General features: G+C 36.0%; 1 protein-coding gene across 1 annotated transcript; it reads right to left on the minus strand.

Annotated features, from left to right (window-relative positions):
- Positions 1 to 1,373: 1,373 nt before the first annotated feature.
- LOC115918061 (zinc metalloproteinase nas-13-like) lies at positions 1,374 to 13,539 on the minus strand. Its single transcript, XM_030984921.1, has 15 exons — positions 13,228 to 13,539; positions 12,471 to 12,527; positions 10,759 to 10,786; positions 10,122 to 10,202; positions 9,357 to 9,488; positions 8,488 to 8,605; positions 7,902 to 8,080; positions 6,861 to 7,073; positions 6,232 to 6,255; positions 5,644 to 5,787; positions 5,161 to 5,178; positions 4,468 to 4,593; positions 3,724 to 3,855; positions 2,948 to 3,088; positions 1,374 to 2,308 (listed from the first exon to the last, which is right to left on the minus strand). Exons 1-15 carry the CDS (start codon positions 13,282 to 13,284, stop codon positions 2,085 to 2,087), a joined length of 1,674 nt encoding a protein of 557 aa, XP_030840781.1. The 5' UTR covers positions 13,285 to 13,539; the 3' UTR covers positions 1,374 to 2,084.
- Positions 13,540 to 27,964: the final 14,425 nt, after the last annotated feature.

Here is a 27,964-nt window from a genome sequence, read left to right on the forward strand (position 1 = left end):
CCGAGAGCCTTTAAAACAACTATTCCCCGAATATTAAAGTAGTCATATATTTCTAAAGAGAGGTATATGTCTGACAGTGAGGTCTAGAAAGTAAACGGGTTTCCTTGCATAATTTGAATACTAGGACACTGCTAACGTTTACATTTCACAGATGGGGCATATATGACATATTCATAATTCCTGCAAATTTCTACAAAATTCGATGCTGGCTGCAAAAGGGGCGTATCATCTTTAAATGCAAAAACAATTTAAAGATGCTTTTCCCTTACCACGGGTCGACAAGTCACTAGAAGCCCTCATATTAGGGCAGCATTATTTTCATCTCTTGATTTAGCGCATGGTTATCACCAGGTGGAAATGGACGGTGATTCCAAGGAAAAGACAGCATTTAGAGTGCCGTTTGTTTCAAACCGTTTGCCATTTGGTTTAGTAAATGCCCCTAGTACATTTAAAGGGGTAGTGGAGCGATTGATGCCTAGCAGACATGAATCTGACATATTTGTTGATTTATTTAGACGATATACTTTTGTTTTCGCCTTTATTTGATGTCCATCTCAAAACACTTGACAAAATGCTAACAAAGTTAGGTCAGTTTGATTTAAAGGTCAAAGGAAAGAAGTGTAGTTTATTTCAGTTAGGAAGTAGATTTATTGAAATGACTTTGTAACTTTTGTTTGATGTCTGCCTGACTCACGTGCCTGGTTCCCTGAATTAGCAACCAGGCATGCAGTCAGGAAGTAGATTGCTTTACCTATTATTTATGTGATGCTAATATTTTGCACTTGTGGACTTATGTGTCTGGATTAACATGCCAGAAAAAAGGGTAAAAGCGTATAAAACAACTATGTCTCTCAAAGCAGTCATTGTTACTATAACATTACACCTTTCATCCAAATCGACACCACAGCTTACACGCTCATTGCACAGTGATGTAGATTATTACATTACACCTTTCACCCAAATCGACACCACAGCTTACACGCTCATTGCACAGTGATGTAGATTATTACATTACACCCTTCATCCAAATCGACACCACAGCTTACACGCTCATTGCACAGTGATGTAGATTATTACATTACACCTTTCATCCAAATCGACACCACAGCTTACACGCTCATTGCACAGTGATGTAGATTATACATTACACCTTTCATCCAAATCGACACCACAGCTTACACGCTCATTGCACAGTGATGTAGATTATACATTACACCTTTCATCCAAATCGACACCACAGCTTACACGCTCATTGCACAGTGATATAGATTATACATTACACCTTTCATCCAAATCGACACCACAGCTTACACGCTCATTGCACAGTGATGTTGATTATTACATTACATCGGACAAGGAGCGAGAATGAGATAATTTCATTAGGCAATATATTTTTTATTCCAAAATATAATAACGAATAACAAATATAAATTACATCATGTTTGTGCCCAGCACAATATCAGTTTCTTAATATATTCGTGTTCACTAATATAGAAATATCAACAGTTGCAACTTCTAGGTGTTCATATTTTCAATTAAATAAAAAGTCACACACAAGCACTGATTTTGTTTCTCACAACGTATTTGTACATGATTATACATTGTACAAGTACATCATAGTCATATTACAGTTCATAATTTCAGCCTCTTTATCTTTTTGTGTTTATAGTTAAAGTACTTTTATAAATATATAATCTGTACTGTAATTGTAAATCTTCAAAACCCTAATTATGTGCAAATCGTAGGTCAACACGCCAATCATTAATAAATCACACTGTAATAGCTTATTTGCCAAGAAATTCGTTTACCTAATATATATAAGAAAAAGTTCTCTTAATTACAAGAAAAAATACAGATACAAATATTGTAAGAACACAATTTAAATAAATAGATAAATAAAAATATGATACAATGATTATGACAGAAAATTATCACTTCAATAAAACAAACTGATTTGTTTTTTACAAAAAAATTGACAGCTTGTAAACAGAGTTTAACACAGATTAAAAAAAAACGAGACTAACGTCGATGCCATTATTTTAATTTCTGTACATAATGTTTTGGGTTTTGGAAGAGGCTTTTGTTTACAGAGCTAATCTGCGCGCTAGAAATGAGATGAAAAGGGCGCCAAGGAAGCCGTAGAAGGATCGGAGCTCACTAGACCCACTAGACCCACTTTCGGCGTAGATCTTGCCGGGGCACATTTGACAGGTGTCGGGGCAAACGAGGCCCATGTACTCGGGCTTCGACACGCACATCCCATCCTCAGCATACACAGGACAGTAACCGCTCGTGTCTTGGCATTGAGCTGCAGAAAAAATATCAAATAAAGGATGAAATAATGTTAATTAATTTGAGGAGCTTAGAGATTATTTTTCCAAAAAAATATATTACATGGGGGGGTAACAGTATAAATCAAAATCATTAAAATTAATTTGATTGACTACGTATAGGTCTATTATATCATGAAGCATCTGAATAAACCCCAAAGTGTTGCTCAAATAAAATCATCGGGGGGGGGGGAGGGAGGGCAGTCCATGTCGTTGAAGAGTCGTGCAATAATCAAAATAGGGGCCGAACGCACACATTCCATGGCAGAATTTTTAGTCTAAGTTCATTTCCAATTTTAGGGGAGGGGGCATTAAATAAAAATTGTATTATGTGGGCATGAATTAAATTCAGGACAAGCCATCTTCACTTCAACATATTATCAGTTACAATACTTATCTGAGACAATGAGACACAAAGACATACCAAAGCTTGAACTTATCATGGCAAAATGAAAAAATTACCCTTACATCATGATTTTATTCCCGCATGCTATTATTTCATCATTGGGTGTTAATCTAATGACTGTAAGACATGAACTACCGCTACTTTGCTGAAACATATTCTTCAAACGGTAATTAGATTAATTGCATGTCAAATATATTGCTAGTGATCTTACTTTGAGGTAGCAGTTCCAAAGGCGAGCTGGCAGCACAAAGGGAACAGCTCTTCCTACACTCGTAGTTCATGTAGCCGGGATTCAGCTGACACTGCTCCGTACTTGCCCAGTCTGCACATTGGTCATTGAAATCCTCACAAGCTGAAAAGGAAAATAAAATGAATGAACAAATATTGATATATATAAATCAGATATTGATTGAACATGATTATCGTCTGCACAAGGCCAATTGAGTATTGAAATCATTTTAACAGAGACTATACAGGAATTAATCGGAAGCTTATCCAGAACTTGTTAAACAGGGGACAGGACAAGGAGGGAGTGAATGGGGAGGGGGGGGGGGGGTGGTAAACTATACATGGAGTTCCCATCTGTCATGTTCGATTGAACATTATTATTTATATTAAACAAATCGTTAAACAGAAAATGTAGAAACAAGGTCAAAAGAGTACTGTACGTTTAAAATGATCTTCTACAGCACCCTCAATTGATTTCAAATCGACAATGCAACATTTCAAAAGAAGTTTGCAGCACACAATATCTCCACGATTGGAGGGTGTATCTGAAATATATCAACGACCTTTTGGTTCTCAGTGGGTAACCTAAAGTATTATACCAAAAAAAAACCTCGAAAAATCAGATGGCGGATTGGGCCGGAGGATGCGTACATGATAAATTAAGAAAAATAAATAAAATGAAAGTTAAATATTAATTTTCTTTTATCAGAAAGAAATATCTATTTCCGACGCGAAGTCTATAATACAAAAAGGACTTACTTTGCATGATACCGCTACCAACGCATTGCCCACAGGAACGGGGGCAGAATTCAAGCATGTAGCCAGGGTTTTCGGTGCACTGTCGATACTTGGCCCAAATTGCACAATTCTCATTCATGTCTATGCAGTTTTCTGTTTAATACAAAAAAAGAGAACATATTTTGGTCAACTCTTATATCACTACTGCCACCAACATGCTTCTAACCAATATCATAGTATAAAATATATATTAACTATATAAGATGTAGCCAATGCCAATTATAGTTACCTACTACAGATCACACCAACATTGACAATAAAGTGTCACAAAATTAATGAGCTTGATATGTTGATGTGACTACATCATCATCAAAGTTACCTATCATCATGAATTACTTATTGTCAAACTACAGTCATCCTTGTGAAATCTAGTCGTAATTTAGTCATCATCGTGAAATTTTGTCGTAATTAATTCATCATCGTGAAATCTTGTCGTAATTTAGTCATCATCGTGAAATCTTGTTGTAATCAAGTCATCATCGTGAAATTTTATCATCATTATGAAAATTGAATCCTGACCAGCAAGATATGAATGAAATTTAACCCTTTTAAATGAAGCTTGATATAGAATTGTTACCAAAACAGTATCCTTAACTAACACTGCGACCCATCATTTTGATTCCTTACAAACAATATCAAAAGCAACAATAATCATCTATTCACGGCCTTGCGTTCATAAGTAACCAGCTTTTTGTTTTTGCTCACCACCGGGATTGACGGTTTCACACTGATCGCAACTGACGGGACAGTTGGGCAACATCCAGGATGGGTTGGCTTGACACTCGCCCGCATTAGCCCAACCAGCACAGTTATCGTTCATGTCCTTGCAGTCTGCACAATCATGAGAAAGAGAGTTGAAAGAAGATAGATACTCAAAGCCACTGATAACACAAATCTGATTTTGTCTGAATTAGTTCTTATTGACAAATGTCTGATAGTTATAATGAAAATCGCTGTGTTTTGCTTTGTACTTCACTTACATAATATCAACATTATTAAACAACAACATAGTCATCATGGTGCAAGATAACATTGATTTTAATTTAAAAAGAAAAATTAATTTTGATACAAATGAAAATTATAGATTCATGCCTCAGGTTCTCTAAAGATTTACAAATGTCTATTTTTGGAGTGATAGGTCACCTCCAATGATACCGTTGAAGCAATTTTTTTTTATAATAAATTAATTTGATATATATATATATATATATATATATATATATATATATATATATATATATATATATATATATGTATTTCGTAGTGCCTGTGCTGTCGCTCATGATATCAGCATATCAGCGTTATCAGCATTTTTTACCCTACACTTAGTTGTGGCTAAATACAAGTTTCGTTATGTTATCATCATTATAACAATATCAAGAAGAAGGATCAACTCACCATCATTGCCTCCGGTTCCTGTCAAAATAATATTTACAAAAATGAAGGGAGAGTTAATTTTTACGTTTTTTCATTTTTTGATGACCCCCCCCCCCCCCTCCCTTCCAGAAATACTATAACTTCTAATACATGTACTCTTGATATCAAATGTTAAGTACATTCAGTTTTAATAATGTTTTATCTATTTACAATGTTTTAAATGATTGGTTCTCTTCAATTACGCTTTTGAAGTAATCGTCTGTTTTACAATAAAAACAAGTTGTAGTTATTATTCAACTTACGGCAACAATAGTAACAATAATAATGATAATATTCGTGATTACAGTAATTATAATCCCATTATTGAATAAATTTCATCACTGGATCGTTGATATCGAAAAACATGAATGGAAATGATAACAATGACATTTGGATAATAATGAAATTACTTATCATGATAATACTACAAACATAATAATAATTAAACATATATCATTGACTGACCTGGAGTAGGAGTAGGAGTAATGACACAGACTGCGCAGCTGAGCTTACAATTGGCAATCATCCAGGAGTTAGTAGCACAGTATCCAGCATCAGCCCAACCAGGACAGTTTTGATTACTATCAACACAATCAACTTCCTCCGGTACTATAGGAGTAAGAGCAAACAAGCATAAATTGAGCAAATGGGAGGGGAGCTCGCAAGATACGTCACATAGTGTTTTGTGTTTGATATATCGCAACTTCAAAAATTCATAACTTTCTTATTTTTAATCGGATTTTTTGCTTTTATTAATACCAACTTAATATTAGGGTGAATTTCCCCTTTAATGAATTATTGCTATGATCATTGTCATCATCATCATTGTTATTTTTGTTGTTATTACTGTCTCTTGATTTCCTCTGATCAAAACCTAAAGCAAAATGTTATCTCTACAGAAAGATACTAAATGTTGTGGATTTAACATTTTTGTGGAAAATGTTTTTCAAATGATTTACATTCGACGGTTATTAACATTATGGAGCAGGGAGAGTAGCTTCATAAATAGGGGGAATAGAAAGAAAGAAGAAAAAAAAAGAAAAAAATACTTACACGTGGGATCGACAGTGTTGCCGTCTGCAGAGGATAAAGGGAAATAGAAAATGAACACACAGTTATTTATCCGATTCATTTTTACACTTTTAATACAAACGCACTTGATATAATTCACATACTGCAAAGAATACTATTGATGCATGCAAATTGTTCTTCTTCCAGTTTTATAATGAATTGTTCCCGGTAGTTGAAATCAGAATATTCTATTGACAAGTCAATGATTGACTCAGGTTAACATTGTATGCCATATTCAAATAAAGGCGAAGGAGAATGGGTTAGAACGAGAGAGAGGACGAAAGGAGGTCGCAGACATGCAGAGGGAGAGAGAGAGAGAGAGAGAGAGAGAGAGAGAGAGAGAGAGATGGATAGAGAGAGAGAGAGAGAGGGGGATGGAGAGAGAGAGATTGTGTGTGTGTGTGAGAGAGAGAGAGAGAGAGAGAGAAAGAGAGAGAGAGAGAGAGAGAGAGAGAGAGAGAAAGGACAAAGGTGACATACTCTTTTGTATCTTTCCTTTCTTTTGGTATTATCATTGGGATTGAAGACGGATTTGTACAACTATAAAACATCTTTTTGAAACGACTTTGTGTTTTAAAGTTGATACTTGGCACCGCACTTATCAAACTTACCACATTCATAGTAAATGTTGAGTTTGTTGATGTCGTTGTCACTGAAATCGGAACGGTAGTCGAGCTGGAATCTCTGGTCGCGAGCGACGATGGTCGGCTGTCCGTTCGATGTAAACGCGGTCATGTGGTAGTGCATGACGGAGAACAAATCGTATGGGGTACCGAGGTGGTCGATGTAGGTTTGTTCATACTTGTCGAAGTTGTATTCAAGACCTGTGACATGGGAGAAGGTGAATATTTGAGTTGATTTCGATTCGATGATCATTCATAATCATTTAAAATTGATTACATGGACTTATTTCAAGTTGAAAACTTCTTGTATATAGACCTACTATCTGCCAAGTCCGAATCACATTAATAATCACGTTGTCGCGCCATCATGTCTTTAAAATAGTTCAATGTTATTTACCGTACCAACATAAATAATCCAGCCACGACTGCTTTCCATGCAAAATGATATAATTTTGCACTAATGCATCTTAATTGACTTGATTTATTGATTCTAACCATGTCTCTTTCTGACGAATACATTGATGTGTGTACATTATTTTGTAGATAACACCTTTTCTGAATGTGACATTTCGAGTATTTTGGATTACTGTTTCGGAGTCGAGGACTATAATCAGCACTCCATTAGACATCGAGGCAATTTAGACTACATTTACTTGAATTACGTTTACTTGAATTCGATCATTTTTTAAAATATTGTCCAACAATGCACGCTCCCAATCATTCCCAACCCACAACATGCGACTTTTTTTTTATTTTTATTTTTTTATTTTTATTATTTTTTTAAAAATGTATTTATTTATTTATTTTTATTTATTCATTTATTTATTTTTTTAAATTTTATTTAATTTATTTATTTATTTATTTATTTATTTATTTATTTTCTTTTTTTTTTTTTTTTTTTTGGGGGGGGGGGGGGGGGACTGGGAGTACGCAACCCCTTCATTCCAAAATCTTGGACCCACCACCATACGTGCACCACAGTCAAGATAACCCCATCCTGAACCCACTTACAGAGATCCCTCTTTTTACCTTGAATGATATTGTTAAAGTAGATGTAGACGTATGTATCGCGGTCTGTTCGCGTCTGTTCGTGGTGGAATCCGACGGCGTGCATGAGTTCGTGAATGATCGTACCCAAGTTCGTAGTGCAGCCATTTCCCAGAGAAACCTGCTGCTGACCTCCGACACGGCCGACCAGAGAATAACACCTGAGCAACAAAGATTCAAGGCAATTATGTTAGAAGACTCGTAAGATGTTTTTCCAGTAAATAGTTGTAATATTATTGTTACATTGTAAAATGTTTCACCATCCCTGCATGTGTTCATCGTAATGTGTAATAACCAAAAAGGTAATTTCAAAGTAAGACCTATGCAATATAAAACTTTTTGTGTGTGTGCAAAGGCATGCGGTCTATGCTGAATATGTGGGCGTGTTCAACAGGGATGTGGTGTGAATACTCTTTTAGAACAGTTTTACAGGGAATGAGGAAGATGGATGGTTTCCGTTCTTGTACCATGCAAAAATACATAATACCAATAATTCATTGTTAACATTCCGAAACAAGAATTCAATTTTAAAATCTAGAACAATTTTGTATATAATCGCTCCACTTACCCGTTACCGGGGAAGATATAGATGTAGTCTGTTTCTCTTGTTCTCTCTACGAATCGGATGCAAGTGGTTTCATGGTAACGTTCCATAGCCCTCGTGATGCGAGCGCGAGTACCGTAATCTGCTCCATCGAAAAAATATGAAAAAGATAAGTAAATTGATACAAATACAAATATATGCTTGTAGTGTATGATAAAAATACAAATGTATACACTGTATGCTTGTAATGTAATGTGATGTTAACAGTTTTGTGTTTTGTGGACCGCTACAGTTTTTATATTATGGCGAGATATCGAGTGGAATTTAACACGGCCACGTTATAATGGTGTTGTGTCGTGCTCATCATTCACTTTGTTCTCCATCCAATGGTTTTGTATGAAAACTAGAAGAGCATTGAAGATGTTTGCGTATGAAATGCAAATGATGAAACGTGAACTGTAACTCTTTGTATAAGTCATAACATTATGAGGCTAACCTAATAGTTATAAAAGAATTGAACATGGTGACCATGAAAATTAAGAACTGGGAATTCCACAATAGCCTATACTGTTTCACCAACCCTGTACAACACAGGGTTGGTGAAACATTTTGACCTCAATGTTTTATCACGCAGGATGTATCGGAATTCCGTATCATCGGATCTCACTTCCACCAAAGCATTATGTCATTGTGTCAACTAGATATCAAAGAAAAATTACATTACAAAGCAATGACATAGTATGTAGGTTACTTTCAATAATGATAAATATAAGTGTATCTTAACCGGGGCCTCTTGAACCCCCCCCCCTCCCTAAATAAAAATGCTTGCAGTTACATGTCGAAAACGCCCTATTGCATGATACCATTTAAGGCTATGTCAATGATTTCCTTACCGTATCGGTTGTCGATGACGTATGGAACCACACCGTTTACCCATCTCATACCGCGATCACGGAGAGCGTTTCGTTTGGCTCGACCGGTGCTGTTACATGGGACGGGAATATCTCCCTGCTCGAGACACAACTCTGAAGAAAAAAAAGGGTGAAAAAATATAGGAAATAAGGGTTACTGGTGTCGAAAAAAGCATCGAATGGAAAAGATCATTTGATAGATTTACTTCGAAATGATTTATACAAATTTATGCTTAAATTCCTCGATACGAAAAATGTCATTCACCCGATACGAATAATTGTATTTCAAAAGTCGGAATGCAAATTGAATATATTACGTGTTGTTGGGTTAGACAAGCCACATTGTTTGTCTCACCTAGCAACAGCTAATGTATGCAATTTGAATTCTGACTATAGAGATACATTTATTTGTAACATGTGAATGAAATAATTGAATTCGAGGCGCTTCACAAATTTATATGACTAACTTTCGTTACAATACAGGCATGGCCTATTGGATAATGCGATCGCAAAGACTTTCGAGAAATCGACTCAAGAGCCATTTCAATACTCTAGTGGTAATCTCATGTAGACGTCATGTTCGGATTCATCATGGTTATGATGTTCGCACATTTCAATATGTGACATATAAGGCTGTTGGAATTAGGTATGAATATATGAATATAAGATGATATACACTATAGAGGAGAGAAAGGGAGAGAGAGAGAGAGAGAGAGAGAAAGAGAAGGTACTAACTAATATACTCACCCGTTTCGTTTATAGCTATATTTCTTGCCATAATGTTTGTAAATGCGTCACCACTATTTGCAGTGCCAAAAGCCTGAATTTCTGTATTTCAAAATGAAAAAAAAATAGGAGAAAATAAAAAAAACGTGAATAATTGATATTCATTGAATGTTAGGAAAAAAGGTGTTTAAACATCGTCAATACTTCACTGTATATATGGGTGATATGTTGTGACCAAGATGGTTCACTTTGTAATACCAAAGAATTAGGATAACCCTTTGGTGTTACTGTACAATATTTACCGAGTCATTTGGGTAGGGCCGACATATATAGTTTAACTAATTGCATAAGGGAATACTTTCGAGTTGACAGTCAGATAAAATGAACAATTAATAATGCTTGCGAATTTTAAAATAATCACCGAATTTTGCAAGAAAGCGATGAGAGTTTATGCAGTTATTGATTGACTCATGTACTTGACGTTAAATTGCATTTTCTAACTTTACTATTTCCATATTCCAGAAGATCGTGCAATCCATTCTAATCTTCAATAATATCAGATATATAAATTAATGATACACTGATCAATAGAAACACAATAATACAATCACAAACTCAATTATACAAAACAGAGTTATGTGCAAGCAGATTAACTCACCTTCGAATGATGGCGGTACAACATCCATCTGATAAAAAAAAGGACAAAGAGAAAATGTATAGAATTTGTTTATTTATAATATACCACGTTTTTCACGTAATATACCTGTACAGACGTTATTATGTAGAATAAGACAATTTCATATGTCAACATGTACTTTTTACTCTGTAAATGTAACATTTTCAGCCCTTAGCTGCCTGTTCGATGATTTTTAAACCAAACCAATACAAAACAATAAAATCATTTATTATTTTCATGCGGCTTATTGTGTTTATCATTTCTCAATGAGTGTAACATTTTGAGGGTCTCATGTTGGAGGAAAATAGCGAGAAAAACTTCCGAGAAACATCATATCAGATCATAAAAAGTGAGACTATAGAGGCTTACCAAAATTGCGGCCATTATATCTCTTGAAAGCGCATCGTAACATGTATTTTGACTCATTGACTCTCTGATTATTGTTTCTCTGCAGATTTGTTTATTTTTATACCACGGTTTTTGTGAAGTCAGAAAAAATGCCCAGCTTTCCATGGGAAGGGGTGTAGGGTGATATAATGATTTTTTACTTCTTTTTATAAAATCTTTATTCAGATACAAAATCACGAATGACATCATACATAATCATTTACAAACAAGTAAATCATAAGTCATGTTTAAAGAAGATCAAATTATATATCTGTATTTATTTGTAAGCATATTAAAAATGCATTTCCTGTAAATCATTAATTATCTTTATCCACTACTACATGGTATTCGCATCTATTTTCTTAGTTTCATTTTCTTCAAAATCTAGTCTATATTTTTTAACATAACATTATATAATGGTAATATAGTTTGATCGAAACAACGTTGAGCATATCATGGACTTGAACTATTAATAACCTAGTAGTTAATTTCACCCCACATAACAATTGGTCTGCATTTTCAGTTTCGGATTTGCATCATGATCGAGAGTTTTGGGGCCGACTATATATATATATATATATATATATTGTTTTTTGTTGTTGTTGAAATAAATCTTTATTCAGATAAAATCATGGATAACATCATAGTACATAAATATTCATAACAAAGCTCTTAATCACATGTCTAAATGAGGTCAAATTAAATTATGTCTCTATTTACTTGATAGCAGATTTAAAATTAGTAATTGTCTTCTTCCACTTAATAATATTCAAATTTGTTGTCTTGGTTTTGTTTTCCTCTACTTCTATTTTGTATTTCAACATAAACAAAAAATATTTGCTTATTATTCTCGTCACTACATTTTTATTAAATTGATTTCCAACACTCGCTTTATAGATTGCAAATAAAGCATAATGAAGTATTATAAATCAATATCTGTAACATTTTCTTTTGCGTCATGAAAACCATATACAACACAAATGGGTGAGAATCTAAATTCTTTACAGAAGGAGTGACATAATAATATTTCAATAACGTTCCAAAATCGGTAAATATTTTCGCATTCAAAAAGACTATATATATTGTTGTTTCCTGCTTATATAGAAAGTTGAAATTCTAGTTTCTGTTTTTAGCTTTAAACACGCATGACATGTTTATACTAAAAACAAGGGATTTAGCAACGTTAACATCATTTTTGACGGATGGATAGAGGTTGGTGTCTATGTTGTTAACTTGTTACAAATCTGAATCCAAACACATGAATCGAGAGGTCAATGTTATTCCACGACCCCGGACGATATACTCACCCCACCATCGGGGACTCCCTGCGCGTTCAGAAACCCTGTCTTGTAGTTATACTCCGCCTGTGGGAAAGAAAGACAAAGTGAGAGAGTGAATGTTAGTGTGTGTGTGTATGAGAGAGAAAGAGAGAGAGAAAGAGAGAGAGAGAGAGAGAAAGAAAGAGAGAGAGAGAGAGAGAGAGAGAGAGAGAGAGAGAGAGAGAGAGAGAGGGAGAGCACATGCAGAGAGCAGATGAGAGTTGTGAGGAAGAGAACACTTCACTATAGCATTAGAGATTAAGGAAGAGAACGCTTGAGCATGATGAGTCATCTTCAACTTATTTGAATAAAATTCAGTGTCTAGAATCGATGTGCTTGCATTTTTCATATTCTATGCTCCGAATACCAGGATTATCATTCCGCAATAATTCAAGTTTCGGAAAAAACTTGGTTTTGCTGTTTCCGACGGCCCTCATTTATATAAAACAATTGTCGAATACCGTTATTATAATTCCGCAATAATCAAAGTTTCGAATAGGTTGTTTTCGCTCCCTTCGTGATACTATTCAACAATCAAAACATGTCCACCACAGAACAAGTTGATCCGATTAAGAGAAAAACATAGTGAAACAGCAGAAAATTTTGATGAGCTACATATCATTTTAAAGATGCAAATCTACTCTTTCAGAATCAGACCTACACTAAAAAGTAAATATAAAGGGCAACAACTGAAAAAAAATTTGATAAAAATCGTAGAATGGCAAAAGCTGAAAATCATACTTACGTTTGCGGTGCCCATGAGCAAAACGCCCATGCACACAAAAATCACCGAGAGCTCCATCTTGCAAATTGCACACTAACTATATTGCACTCGAACTCCGTTGCCTTTTGCCAAGTTGTTGTGAAAGTATATCCAGATCTATAATTGTTCTGCTGTTTGCCTCTTTTCTTTTTCACCTGCGATGCTATATTGTTACCTTTTTGCCACTTTTCTAAGCTGGTTCCTAAATTTCAACTGATACTCTTTCAGAAATAGGACCTGTATTTATAGAGATCACAGAACCATTTTTTGACCCAGAGTTAGACCGGTGATTTGTGACGACGCAGATTATTTCCCGTGGGCGAACTTTTTTCTTTCTTTCTGGAACCAAACTAACTACCAGTAACATTCCAGCCAAGCTTCCTGGAGACGAAAGTGGTATAGTTCTTTTCCCCGCCTACTTTTTAGTCTGTGTTTGCAGGCACATTAAATATTTCCGATCCACTTTCACGCTATTTCCTTGCCTTTATAAGCTGTGATTGCTATTGAATTTCTCGATTCAAGTAACATTAATTGATTACAGCCAATAACAATATAATTTGTGACATTCATGCATTGCATGAAATAAATCAGCCGTTCACATTTTCTCTGATGGAAACGAGTTGTAAAAGTTTATCATTAGGCCTGCCATTTTCATTGAAAGCAATTATACCTAAATTAAAGCCCATATCAGGGATTTGCAATCCCTCAAAAACTTATATCAAAATTTACCTGTATAGCAGCAAGATGAGTTTATGAAAGTTCATGTTTATGCCAAATTTCAGTTCAAAAGACGCTGTGGTTTTCTAAACGGGGTGAACAAAAAACTGCCAGTCGCAAAAATTAAATTTGAAAAGAAAAAAAAAATGACTGTAATTTTGTTGATAATGAATATTTTGCCACTAGACTTTTAGGAACATTTTCAATTATGATTTAAAAAACACACAATATTGTGGCCCTATTACAAGTTTTAAGATGTTCATGGTGTTAAAGGTAAAGACCAGTTATGGTCATGCGATTGCATTGTGAAAGAAACGTTGTGGAATCGATCAGAAAAGGATGATCATCTAGCATCTAGCATCTGCAAGGTTCTGGAATCATCAAAATGATAAGAAATTTGGCCCATTCTTCATAAAGTTACAAGCAATATACACAGAAAGATGTATATGGGACTACCCTATATCTCTCACAGACCATGAGAGAAACAAATTTACCAAATATATGAATTAGTAGGCGGTTTCCCGGCAAATTTTTTATCACCATGTATTAGTCAAAACATATTCTTTCACATGATTGATAATGAGAGCTTCCATTTCATTTTTTGAAATTGGGGCGTTCCCAATACTGGTCTTTACCTTAATCCTTGCAACGCCCTTTAAAGATTGTCGATTATTTTATTGGGTGTGAAATATATAATCAATACATATATTACAATATGCGTAATCTACATTGTACCACAATATTGCTGCATTATCAGCTGTAATATAGTTTCCAGTCTCCGGATTCAGGAAAAGGTTTGAATGTCGAGTCTATACTTTACTTTTTCTTCTACCTCTCTCATACTGTCTCTTTGACACAGTGTATTAGTATTCATGAGTTCTCTAGATTACGTCATTGGTCGTGAATAGATAATAGTATATCTTGTCTAATATTCGATTTCACCTTTGTTCTAGTGATTAATATATTTCTTACCTAACATTCTTACATTTTAAAGTGACTCGGTAACATTGTCATTGCCTCAGATTCTGAAACAAATTCCTGGATTTGGCTCATGCTGCGATCATAATTATAAACATTTATAGGTCGACCAGTCAGGAATCCCAGTACAAACCGATCGCCTGTCTGATTATCAAGATATTTATGATTGAAAATCCAAATTTCATTTTTCGTTTTCCTAACGCTTTTTATAACACTACAGCCTATAGGGGAAAATGTGTATGGTTAAACCAGTCAATCAATGATTTTTACATTTTTAAGGCACTTCATGATCCTTTGGAAGCGCAATTCTTTTAGGGCTTCAATATTACACCATATCACAGACACTGATAACGCGGGCACGTAGGCAATGCATTTCATATTTAACATTGTTAACGTTTTAGACGCAATTACGATGCTTATTTTCAGGAAAAAGGGATTCTTTTCTTTTTAAAGAGAACATGAACTTGAGTTTATATTTTTCATTTTGTTTAATGGGGGCGGGGGGGGGGGGGGTGGGTGGGATCGTCTCCTGATTCTGCTGCATGTAGCGATACTTTTATAGCTGTACATGTAAAACATTACATATTTGCTGTCCAAACTGCCAAATATGGATAAAAGTTTAGAATAATTATTCCATAAGTTTAGTTTCTTGATAGTGTATTTAGAGCAAAATGTAAATTCGTTGACGTTTAACAATATATTAGGTTACTGAAACGTAATGCAAACAATGGAATATGTAGTCATTTATGAACATGTTTATACTTTGATGTATCAAATGCATTTTTCTTGTTGTTACGATTTAAAAAAATGTATTATTGACTTATTGTTATGTTTATATATTTCATAAAAGGGTAAAAGATTTAATACAATTTTCGGGGCATTACTATACTAATTCAATCCATTGTTTATGTTAGATGGTAATATCTTCATATGATATTCATAAATTATCCTTTATTCTTTTGTTTTGTTAAACTAAACATTGCTAATACCATGTCAGTGAAGTTTCGTAATGAATAAAAACACACAAAAACAAATCATACAAAACATGATTTTAAATAAAATCAAGAACTTTGATTACAAATTGGATAAGAGCGTACCTTTAATCTAGTGTGAGGCTTTACTGTACATAAAACAGATTTCCTTATAAGGAAATTCTCTTTTTGTACGTGTGAGCTAATGAGTTGTAGCTAATCATAACGGGAACTGTAACAGGGCAAGCGACCCCATGACAGTTCACCGTATCACCCGGACCCGATACACCAAGGTTCACCATCGTTTTTAAAGGGGCGCGGGGCATTTGCCCCCCCCCCACAAATTTCTAACCAAGAAACAAAAGTTTTTATCTTTCTTTTACAGTAAAGTGGTGAAATTACTGTAAGGTAAATAAACATAAAATCAAATCGCCCACCACTGTTACAAATTTCACTGCAATGCATATTGACAACTAAAAAATATTTACAGATAAAACGGATAATGTTCGAAATTAAAAAATATTATATTTATGTTATAAACAAATGTTAAGATTGGACAAAGGAGGGTCCATCCCCTTGCAATACCATGCCCGGCCCGAGTACGAATATTTCCATGCTGGAATACATACATGATAATATGTAGATTATCATTTTTATATGTTATGCTTTTGTATGTATCTTTTGTAAATTCAATTTGTTTCAGCCTCTGGCTGCTATTTGAATGTTTTTTAATCAATAAACCATATCAAATCAAAAACAAATCAAAACCATTGATCATCAAATCAATTTTTATATTGTTCTGACTACTGACACGATACTATAGTACAGATATCATAACAATATAGGAAATTTTGCCCGCCCCCCCCCCCCTTCTCCCCTCCGGAAGCAGAGGATTGGATACGCCACTCCAATACAAACTCACCAAGTTTGGACTTCTCGGCGGATATTTGACTCATTACTAACCCACGTTCACCACGTTCAGAGAAAATGGAAAGATTTCACGGAAATTCACCATTGCGAAGAACAATCGGCACGAAAGGATGTGTGAGATTCTCTTCTTTTTTTAATAATTAATAAGATTAGAATGATTAAAACACCTGGTCTGACTCATTCTCTTAGAGTTATAAGAATTTAAATGTTAAATCACAAGTTTTTACTTTATATGGAAATGCATTTGAGAACGGACCAACGAATCCACCAAAATATCAAACTATGGGGTTGTAAGTAATGAAGAGCAATTTCGAGTAATGCTATTCATATCTAAAGTTTCTATATGCATACCCTTTCGTCTTAGAAGGATAAAGCATATGAAGAAAAAAAAAAAAAAATTGTATGCATTTCTATTAAGTAGTTGAAGAACGATTTTTAAGTAATGCTATTCATATATAAAGTTTCTATAGGCCTATCCTTTTGTCTTAGAGTGATAATTGAGCATATGAAAAAAGACATTATTTTTGTATGCATTTTTATAAATCTATAGTTATTCTCTCATCGCACTTGATAGCATTGGTCTCCTGGCGAGAAGGGAGGGAAGCGGGAAAACACAGTTTTGAGACTTTGGGTCCTACTAATAATCATTGATGGTGTAGTATGTATCTAATCAATAACTATAATCAATAGTAAAAAAAGGTGATTGTTATTTTTTCTTTTTGTTTGACAGGCTAGATCTGCCCCGTCGGCTAATATTTATTCTGAAGATATTTTTTAACTGATCATTATCTGGACTCAAGTTTTCTCCCCAGTCCCATATCCCATATCCCACTGAAAATAAGCTCTCGAGCTTTCGTGGGTTGTCCTGTTCAAGCTGACATATTTTTGATCTGTTATTATTGTATATTGTTGCATGTTGGAAGCTTGTCGAATAAAAATCAATCAATCAATCATTTCGCTCTCGCTCCCCCCTCCCCTCCCCTTCTCTCCTTCCCGGCTAACTCTCTCTCTCTCTACCCGTATCCTCTATCCATTTCGATCCTCTCCCTCTCTCTATCTCCTTCTCTCTATCTCCCTCTCTCTATCTCTCTCACTCTATCTCCCTCTCTCTATCTCTCTCACTCTATCTTCCTCTTCACCTCTCCCCCTCTCTCTCTCCCTCTTCACCTCTCCTCTCTCTCTCGCTCTCTCCACCTCTCTCTCTCTCTCTCTCTCTCTCTCTCTCTCTTTCTCTCTCACACACCTACTCTTCCTCACGCTTATTTTGTCTTGTATCGAAGGATTAACTATGCATTACAACAATGGTGACAAGTACCCGGATATCCACGGACTTCCTAACACCATTTGCAATTGCACGATATGTATGGAGGGTTATAACCCTCCACACAGTATTTTGATACAAGGTTTTAACATAATGTGTTCTACTATTTAAATTGAATTAAATCAAAGTCAGTCAAAATAAAGCGGGCAAGTGTATTATTAAGAAAATGCATTTCAATACATTTTTATCCTATTAAAAATAAGATTTTTTTTAGCACGTTTCATTCATATCGAACCTTGTTAAGTAGTGTCTGTGTGGATGTTTGGGGGAGCAAGGGAATATGTATTTGTATGCAACATTAGACCAAATAAAATGATTGGGATTAAAATCTAGACCAGAAATTATACTATTAATCTGTTCTAGAGAAAATTACAAAAAGGGTCTCAGCAGGACCATTCTTCCTTCATGTTCTCGACGTTTTCTCTATAGGTTTTCATAATCTTTACATATTTCTTACGTCGCCAATAAGCTAAGCTATCAATTGGAGCGGTCTGACGGTAGCTTCTGTAGTTTCCCAGTAATCTAATATAATAATGCGTTGTTTCTGATCAATTTGTCCCCCTCCTGAAAGTGAACCACTAATCAAATGGCACCAGATTTTCACTGGATCAAATCTATTGAGCTATCAATTAGCCAGACTTTTTCCCCCTTTACTAGTTCAGGAAATCGCAGCTTCTGTGCTGTTGCAATAGTTCCGGTAGCGAGACAGATGTTGATACCTGATTATTATTATTATGATTATCCTGTCAAATTTTAATCCCTTGATCAATGGACCAGCGAATGACGATGATGATTTTGATGAAAATGGTGGTGGTGGTGATGGTGATGCATGTAGGATTGTTATCTTTAAAAAAATATTTAAAAATCCAATAAGTTTTTTATTTAGCACATTTCTTCCAGTTTGTAAGCACAGAAAGGGGCTCGAACCCTGGATCTTTCATATCAGAGTCAAGACCCTTGCATGCATGCAGAGAGCTCCCAAAAACGCTTTACAGTTGGCTTGGGTAAAAAAAAAAATACACATCAGCTCTAGGACGACTACCCCCCGACAACTATCCTAAAACTTGCAGCAATCGATGTGAATCAAATGTCTTCGTTAAATTTTCTTTGCGGAGTAAAGGGCGTAGAGTCATCTAAAAAGAAGTTGGGAAGCGATGTAGTCTGACGCATTGATTTCGTTTTCCGTTGCACACGAGGAGTCATTATGATTTTGCTATTACACTTGCGCCAATCAAGCCTGTGGATGGCCTATTCAACACTGCACAGGCCATTTTGCATTCACTACATTTGAACAATGTCACTCTCGCATGGACCATCAAAGGCGCTGACGCAGTCATCCGTCAGGTCAATGACGCAATTCTGCTTCAGGTCAATGGCGCATTCTGTGCAATGAATATGACTAAAAATAAATTTAAGTTTTAACCCGTTGAATAGCTCGAGATAATAAATAATGGCACCCACTTGAAATGCGTGTTTGGCGGTCTCAAACGCATGATATTATTTTTTTCTTTTAATTGCTCTGTTGGGGTGCAACAAAATATATATTCTTCATGGGCTCAATGAATTGACAGATTCTTTTAAGTCATCGTAAGATAAGAAGCCAAGTAAGAGATCATCGAATTTCTAATCGATAATTATAATGATTACAGTATTTTACTTTTTTTGTTTTACGGAGACCCAATTCTGAACTTGTCCCGTTCGAAATCATCTAACAACGATACTGATGTGTAAGATTGTCTATGTAGGTGCGAGAAAGTGATTTCACTGAGAAAAGAAGTAGATAGAAACAAAATCAATAAGATGGAAATAAAGACGAGCCTTCTATCACTTCTAGGATACCATAACCATTGTTTATTTTGTCCAGTCATGGTGTGGTTTCGATTTCACACCGTGACCGCTATGATGACTCACAATGTATTCATTTTATTACTTCACTTATTCTTCCAGATTCAAAGTAAACCACACCAGCAGGTAACCGCTTCTTCCGATGATTTAGTTAAAGTACAAGAAGGCCCGGGTAGCCCCGGGATTGGTGGTTTGTTGCGGGCTGCATAATGAAGTCATTTATGAACTGACCTTGAAGGAGATCTTAACCTAGAAACTTTTAGGATTTCATTTTGATATGATTACTTCACATTATCTTCCAGATTCAAAGTAAACTACACAAGCAGCTAACCGCTTCTTCCGATGGTTTGTCTAAAGTAAAAGAAGGCCCGGGTAGCCACGGATTGGTTTTTTTGTGGGCTGCATTATGAAGTCATTTATGAACTGACCTTGAAGAAGATCTTAACCTAGAAACTTTTAGGATTTCATTTTGATATGATTACTTCACATTATCTTCCAGATTCAAAGTAAACCACACACTAGCAGCTAACCGCTTCTTCCGATGGTTTGTCTAAAGTACAAGAAGGCCCGGGTAGCTCCGGATTGGTGTTTTTGTGGGATACATTATGAAGTCTTTTATGAACTGACCTTGAAGAAGATCTCGACCTAAAAACTTGATATTTGTGTTGTGTATCTAATTATTTATTCATTGTTCATCAGTTTTCTTTTTACCTATCTATTTATTCACTGATTCATTTATTCATCTATTAATTAATTAATTTATTAATTCCATTGTCTATCTATTCATTCCTTCATTTATTTGTTAATTGATAGATTGATTCATTTATTAATTAGTTTGTGCTCAGTTTACTTGGACCATCCTCAACTGTAGACGCGAGGTGTGATAGCGATGAAAGCATAGCGATGAAGGGACGGAGTCGGAAGATCGAAGTCAGCCGAAGAGAGATAGAGAGACAGAGAGACAGAGGAAGAGAGACAGAGAGACATAAAGAGAGAGAGAGAGAGAGGGGGGGGGGGAAGGAAGGGGGGGGGGGGCAGAGAATAAAAGAGAAAGAGGATACATAGGGAAAAGGAGATTGAAAACTCGAGTAAACTCCATTTCGCAAGAATGAATGAATTCAAAACCAAAATACACTTTTCATAGAATCAAACCTGGTTATTTCAAAACTGTATTTGAATGGTATATGTTTTAAGCGATGGTTCGCAATTAGAAATTTGCTTATAGGGTCTACAAGTAAATAAAGAAATAAAAGTCATTACTCATTATCAATCATTACAGATTACAAACTACCGAACAGAAAGAAATTTGAAATAGACTAACGTCACGCACTCTAGACAAGTCTAGACTGACACGCAATCACACAGTGACTCGAGAAAAAAATGTGATAAAGGGGGAAATGGAGGGGCTTTCCATTCAGTTTATGAAACAAAGCATATTTACAGGATTTTTTTTAATTTTTTAAATTCCCTTTCAAAATAAGTACCGTAGCCACACGATTGACACACTACGTGGAAGTTGGATGTATTATTGAAACGTAATACACTTCGCTAATTCCAAGCTTATCACCGGAATCCACTTTAATCTCTGAAAAACCACTGCACGTATTCCCTACCCCAATAATTCTAGGATTATGGTTAAGCGCATTAAGGAAGATACGCACCTATTACAACACAAATTTCTTTGCAATTACAACATTATATGAAGTTAAAAAAAGAAGAAGATCATATTCGTTTTATTTGTTCATATTATATCATCGGCCTAATCTTACATATGTATTATTAATATTTAATGCAATGAAAGCATTATACACAAATGTGAAGAATGCATTATTGAATTGGGTATTTGAACTATTAGGCTTGAAAGACGTATCGAAAAAGCATCTTTTTAAGTTATTGATACCGTTTTACCAGGCTGGTGGTCGTTCAGTTTTTCGCGCCATATAATATAACATGTATAATGTTGGTTCATATTATTATACAATATTTTGTGACAAAAGGCCCTCATATTCACAAAAGGTCGGGTAAACTGCATGCAAATAATCACTTTTTGTCGTCAAAGATGATCCTTGATGATCCTCAGGGGCGTCGCTAGACCTTTTTCAATGGGGGGAGGGGGGGGGATGTGGAGGCCACCGATTACCGACAAAACTAGCTACAAATTACCGACAACTATATTAATGCCGATGTCCCAATGTCTACAAATTTAACCTTATAAACCCGCGGCCGGAGGCTAAATTATTTATCTTACGAACTATTAGACGTGTGGCTAGGATTTTATTCAATGGGAGCGGTAGTGAGCACACGAAGCAACTCTCAGTAATCCTTGTCTGAATTCAGTTCCCCATCCCGCGCAAAGCACGGAAGCTTTGACGTTTCACGTTTCATTACATTGTTAGGGAAAGAAGACGATTCGTTGTACCGTTCTCGATTCTTAATCATTGTCTGAATTCAGTTTTCCCCTCCCGCGCAAAGCACGGAAGCTTTGACGTTTCATTACATTATTAAAGAAAGAAGACGATTCGTTGTACCGTTCCCGACTCTTAATTCTTGTTTTGCCCCTCCGCGCGAAACGCGGAAGCTATGACGTTTTATTAAATTGTTAGAGAAAGAAGACGATTCGTTATACCGTTTTCTACTCTTAATCCTTGTCTGAATTCAGTCCCCCCTACTGCGCATACCCCACACCCCTCCCTTCAGCGACGCACCTGCTTGAGATACGACGAATCTTTTTACATGTTCAATTGCGAAAACATGACCATACAATCAATGAGGAGTGTCGAGTCTAGACGCGATGCCAAAGGTGTCTCAGGGAATAAGTACATTGATACTATGTTTGTTATGTGCATGTGGAGAGTAAAGGAAGTCTTCATTTTTCTATTGGGGGGGGGGGGGGGGAGGGGGAGGAGGGATTTGCATAAATATTCCGACACCACCGTATTAAGAGGTAGATAACCACCAGTAGATATGTGTGTGTGTGGGGGGGGGGGGGGAAGGGGGGGGGGTACAATAATATACATGGGGTACGGTAAGGGGTGGAGGCTGAGACTGTAAGTCCGATGCGACCGGCCCATTCAACAGATAACATACATATCAACCGGTCTCAGATTACAAGTCGACCGGCCTTCAAGCCAAAATATCCAACGACCCATGGGGAAAACTCCCAAACTCCTCAACTCCCGATGGTCAGATCATACCTGGGGATAGTGACCCTCCCCCCAGCCTAACAAAAATGAAAGCCCTATCCATTTTCCAGGTGGATTGGCGCCCATGCTCTAATTGTTCAGTTCACAGTAATTTGATTGAATACAATTCAATATCTGACACACACTTTGGGTTTCCTGTAACTCTGGAATTGTTTAAATAAAAAACAAAACAGAAAGGGCCTAATTATTACTTGTCATATTTCTTTGAGCAGTACGTATTCTCCTTCGATGAACGTCTTCTTTTTTCTTTCCTCGTCCCCATAATTCACTTCTCGTCCATCGTCATCGTACACACGTACACTTGTTTTCATAAAGCCTGTCATGATCTAGAACATGATCAATCACATTATTGTTTATCTGTAACACAGTTTTTGACACTAGCGGAAAGTTTTTTCAGACAGATTATTATCGTTCGGGAAGTACGACTGTCATGAGCAACATAAAATAAGCTTGATCATGATAAATCTATTTCCGACCATTTTACACGACGCACATGCAAAAGAAAGATTAAGCTATGAAAATGTTTGAATCTTGAAATTTCAAAGCTCTAAATTCTTGCGAAACTTTTACCACAGTTTATCAATAGGCGAGAGGGCCCGACTACTAACTGGGCTTGCGCACTCCTCGTTTTTGTTTTGTTGTTGCTTTTTATTTGTTCGTACTATTTGTACTCTACCTTGTAAAGGAGAGAGATAGAAAGGTAGAGAGAGAGAGAGAGAGAGAGAGAGAGAGAGAGAGAGAGGGGGGAGAGGGGGAGGGGTAAGCGACAGAGAGAGAGAGAGAGAGAGAGAGAGAGAAGAAATATCGGGGAAAAGAAAATAGGCATTTCAATTTCAAGTGAATACGGATTTAATCCTGATACAAGAGACAATAATTGAAATGAAAGAAAACATATACTGTATAGGTAAAAGGCCTATTGATATTTTAAAATGCCATTCACAAAAATCGGGCGATACTTATTATTTAAGTTATATTATACGGGCGGTTGAAACAGAAACTTATCTATCATTAGATTTGAATCAAACTTGCTATGTTCAAACAGGCATATTCATTTTTTGCTTTCCATTGAGTTTATCTTTGATACATTTGGTCTGTCTGAACTATAGGGGATAAAAAAGAGAGAAAGACAGAGAGAAATAGATTTTAAAAAGGAATAAAAAGTTAGGACACAAAAAAAGAAAGAAAACATGAACAAATCCGGTGTTTTCTAGCAAAATTATGACCCAACAACCGGTTCTATAAAACTTGCCCCATTTATTCAATTTAGCATCACGGTATGCTACAGTCAGGCGCGTACGCAGGATTTTTTCAAGGGGGGGGGGGGGGGGTTGACATTTTTAAAATCAGCCCGAAAATTTCGCATCGACTCAGCCAGCCGCTGAATAAGCGGAGGGGGGGGGGGGGGAGGGGGTAAGAGGACATTTTTTTTTTTTTTTGGTCACCAAAAAATCGCAACGACTCAGCCAGCCGCTGAATAAGCGGGGGGGGGGGGGGGGGGGGGGTAAGAGGACATTTTTTAATTATTATTATTATTTAAACAAAAACAAAAAAAACAAAGGGGGGGGGGTTTGTGGTTTTTTTAGGGGGGTTTATACACATAAAAATACCAAAGGGGAGGGGGGGGGGTTTAACCCCCCAAACACCCCCTGCGTACGCGCCTGGCTACAGTTATGGTATTTGTTAAGAGTTAATCAAAGTTATATTTCAGATTTATTCATGGTTAATTTTAAGCCCCCCCCCCCCAAAAAAAAAAAGAAAAAAGAAGAAGAAGAAGAAACACCATAAACTAAATGGTTAAACATTCTATGACATACATGAGTGTTTGAGACTTTTAAGAGGTGTTCATGATGCTATACCGGTATTATTAAGATGAACTGTTTCCATGAATCAGCAATTATCTTCACCAATTTAAGCCTTCATTATTTTGTCCTCGGCCACATCCTGTGATTGCGTGATGAACTACCTGGTTATCAACCGAATTATCTACTCTACTCCTGAATCTACTAATGACCTCAGTTATGTGTATAATTAGACAATGATTTATCAAATAAAGACAAAGTTCGATTAACCTTAATTCGTGGGTGAACTTTAGGGATCATAATCCGCATTCAAAAAGTTTATATTCGAATTAATATAGAGACAGCTCATGATTTCCGGTACAGCCCTATTGGAACTCGAAAAGTGACTGAACATTCACCGGCGTATCCAGGTGATGAGAGCGGCCCCCACAGACACAATTTCACAATATCGAATGGCCCCCATAAACTTGCATTTTTCTCATATACATGTACTGCCTTTGTACTTGAAATATAATATTTGTAATGTTTTATTCATAGGTTTTTGTCTTGAATGGAACGGAAATAATATGTGGGACCATGTGTTTAGAAGGGAGGTTTATCACGGGCGGTGTTACGGGGAGGGGGTCAGGGGGGGGGGTGCGGGTTGTCCCTTATGACTTGTCAAATATACCCCTCCCCCAAACCATCCCCCATATTATCTCCTTTTCTTTTTTTTTTGCTTGTCAGAGGTGTTTAGATTAGTGCCAGGGGCTAATCAAAATCAGATGAAATTCAGACAAACTTTTATCGGAGGTGCCACGTAGGTGCCCTGATGAATTCCAACTCAATTCTTTTCTAATACCACTCATGTTTTACCATGATATTTACACTGCCACACCGGATTTTCCTCTATACAGTCCTCTGCTAAAATTTCTTCTCCCTTATATTATACGTTCTAATAATCAATGCTTCACTAAATTGCTTGTCAACAACCCTGCAAACAGTAGTTATAACCCCAGGAATCCTATCATCCTGCACTATGGTTTTTACTAATCCATCGATCTAATCTGGATAATGGCTACCATGAAGGCCTGACACAATACAGCACAAATCACTTAGATTTCCTGCTTTTCCTTTTCAGCGTCAATTAATTCTATTAATCTTGATTATCCTGTCAAATCAGTAATGTAATGTTTTTGTGTTTATAACATTCTGCCACTTGCTAAAAGGAATGTGAGCTATTTACACTCATCCTTCACGTGTTCAGCGTTAATTGATGGGTTTATGAGACATATATCATTATTAAAAATGTCAGAGAAATAATAACTCAAAATCTTAATTATGTTCATCTGAACTTTCCCCATGTCTAACATTGTGAAACATGTTAATCTAACTTGAACAACCTGCATAAGGTGTAAATTGACAGAACAAATCCCCATTTTGACTTTCCTTTCTCAGCACCTATATACGTTGATACCCTTAATCTCGATTGAGTAATCAATCGCCCCCCCCCCCCCCCAGGTAGAGAAAGAGAGAGAGGGGGGGGGGGGGGGGAGAAAGAGAGACATAGAGACAGACAGAGACAGACAGAGAGAGAGAGAGAGAGAGAGAGAGAGAGAGAGAGAAATCCCCAAATCTACCAAGAACACAACACTATATTATTCCTGGCATCTAAATACACAAAAATGGAAATGCTTTCCATAATTGATACTGCAATCATATCACAATGATGTTATATAAAATATACTTAAATCAAGGTGATTAGATGGTTAGAAAACTACCACAATTGGCTCCCAAAGCATTTCTATGCATCCAAAGTCAAACACCGCGAACAGGTCCGCGGTGAAAAGAGACTTACGATCAAGGTAAATAGCTGTTAAATGTTATCTTTGTTTTTGTTTACAGCGGTTTGCACTTTACTGAGAGATATCAATTAAAAATACATTAATAATTAGAAGAATACGTGCAAAATATTTCCTTGAACATGATTTAAACGAAATAAGGATTAAACGAGCATATATATATTCATAATCTCCATATAAATTTGCCAGAGTGACAGAGTAAACGTTTTCATTTACGTTTCATGATTCTGTTAAAGAACCGAATATATTTTATAGGAATAACTATTGTTTGTTGCTTTGCTTTTATTGTGTGAATTTTTCTCAATGGATTTATTTCGGGTATTCGTAAGTTTACTTGGAGTGGTGGTTATATCGAACTTCGGATATAGTCAACCTGCTCGACATCCGGGACACAGGGTGAGTGAGGAAAACCGATTTGTTTGCTCTGTCTGTCTGTTTCTCTCTCCTCCCCTCTCCTCCTCTCTCCTCCCCTCTCCTATCCTCTCCCCTCCTCTCCTCTCTTCTCTCTCTCTCCGATGTGTTATTTATCTCAAAGAAAAAAAATTGAATCTGGGATTTAAAAAAAAAGAATTGTGAGCCTTTTCTTTTTAGTAAGGTTATTGTAAAATAATCTCAAAAAAAAAAATGACAAGAAATAGCCAAATTGTGAACCACACTTTCATTCTGCATTTTAATAGGCTATGTGTGACATTTATTAAGACTGAGTCAAATTCTTTTTCATTTTGTATAAACTAACAATTATGTCCAACATGATCAATCTATTCCAGTCGCTCCCATACAGTTCTTTCACAATGCAGTTGCATTACAATAATTCAACTTTATCTTTAATGATCACCTTGATTACGAACGCTATAGTAGTTGGAGCTCCTCGAATAAAATAATAAGTAACTCGATTTTTTTTCTTCTTAAAAATGAAGAGTTGATCATACAATTCCCGATTATACCATTCATTGAAATGAGTAGTCCATGGTACATGTTATTTACCTGGTACGCGTACCTTACTGACCAATTAATTAGATTTATTCATTTCTCTGTCAAATTGTTTGTAAAAACACTATAAAAAACGAATCAACAATAGAGAAATCAAGAATGATACATCATCCCCCCCCCAAAA

Source organism: Strongylocentrotus purpuratus, unplaced genomic scaffold, assembly GCF_000002235.5.
Source record: "Strongylocentrotus purpuratus isolate Spur 01 unplaced genomic scaffold, Spur_5.0 spur5_contig_834, whole genome shotgun sequence".
NCBI lineage: Eukaryota > Metazoa > Echinodermata > Echinoidea > Camarodonta > Strongylocentrotidae > Strongylocentrotus > Strongylocentrotus purpuratus.

Bases quoted from the DNA above. Each gene is read 5' to 3' on its own strand.
- LOC115918061 (XM_030984921.1), bottom strand. From the start codon at position 13,284: ATGGAGCTCTCGGTGATTTTTGTGTGCATGGGCGTTTTGCTCATGGGC. The intron at 9,489-10,121 runs GTGAGTATATTA...TTTTTTCTTCAG, and splicing joins TATAGCTATAAACGAAACGG to AGTTGTGTCTCGAGCAGGGA. The intron at 5,788-6,231 runs GTAAGTATTTTT...TTACTCCTATAG, and splicing joins CAACACTGTCGATCCCACGT to TACCGGAGGAAGTTGATTGT.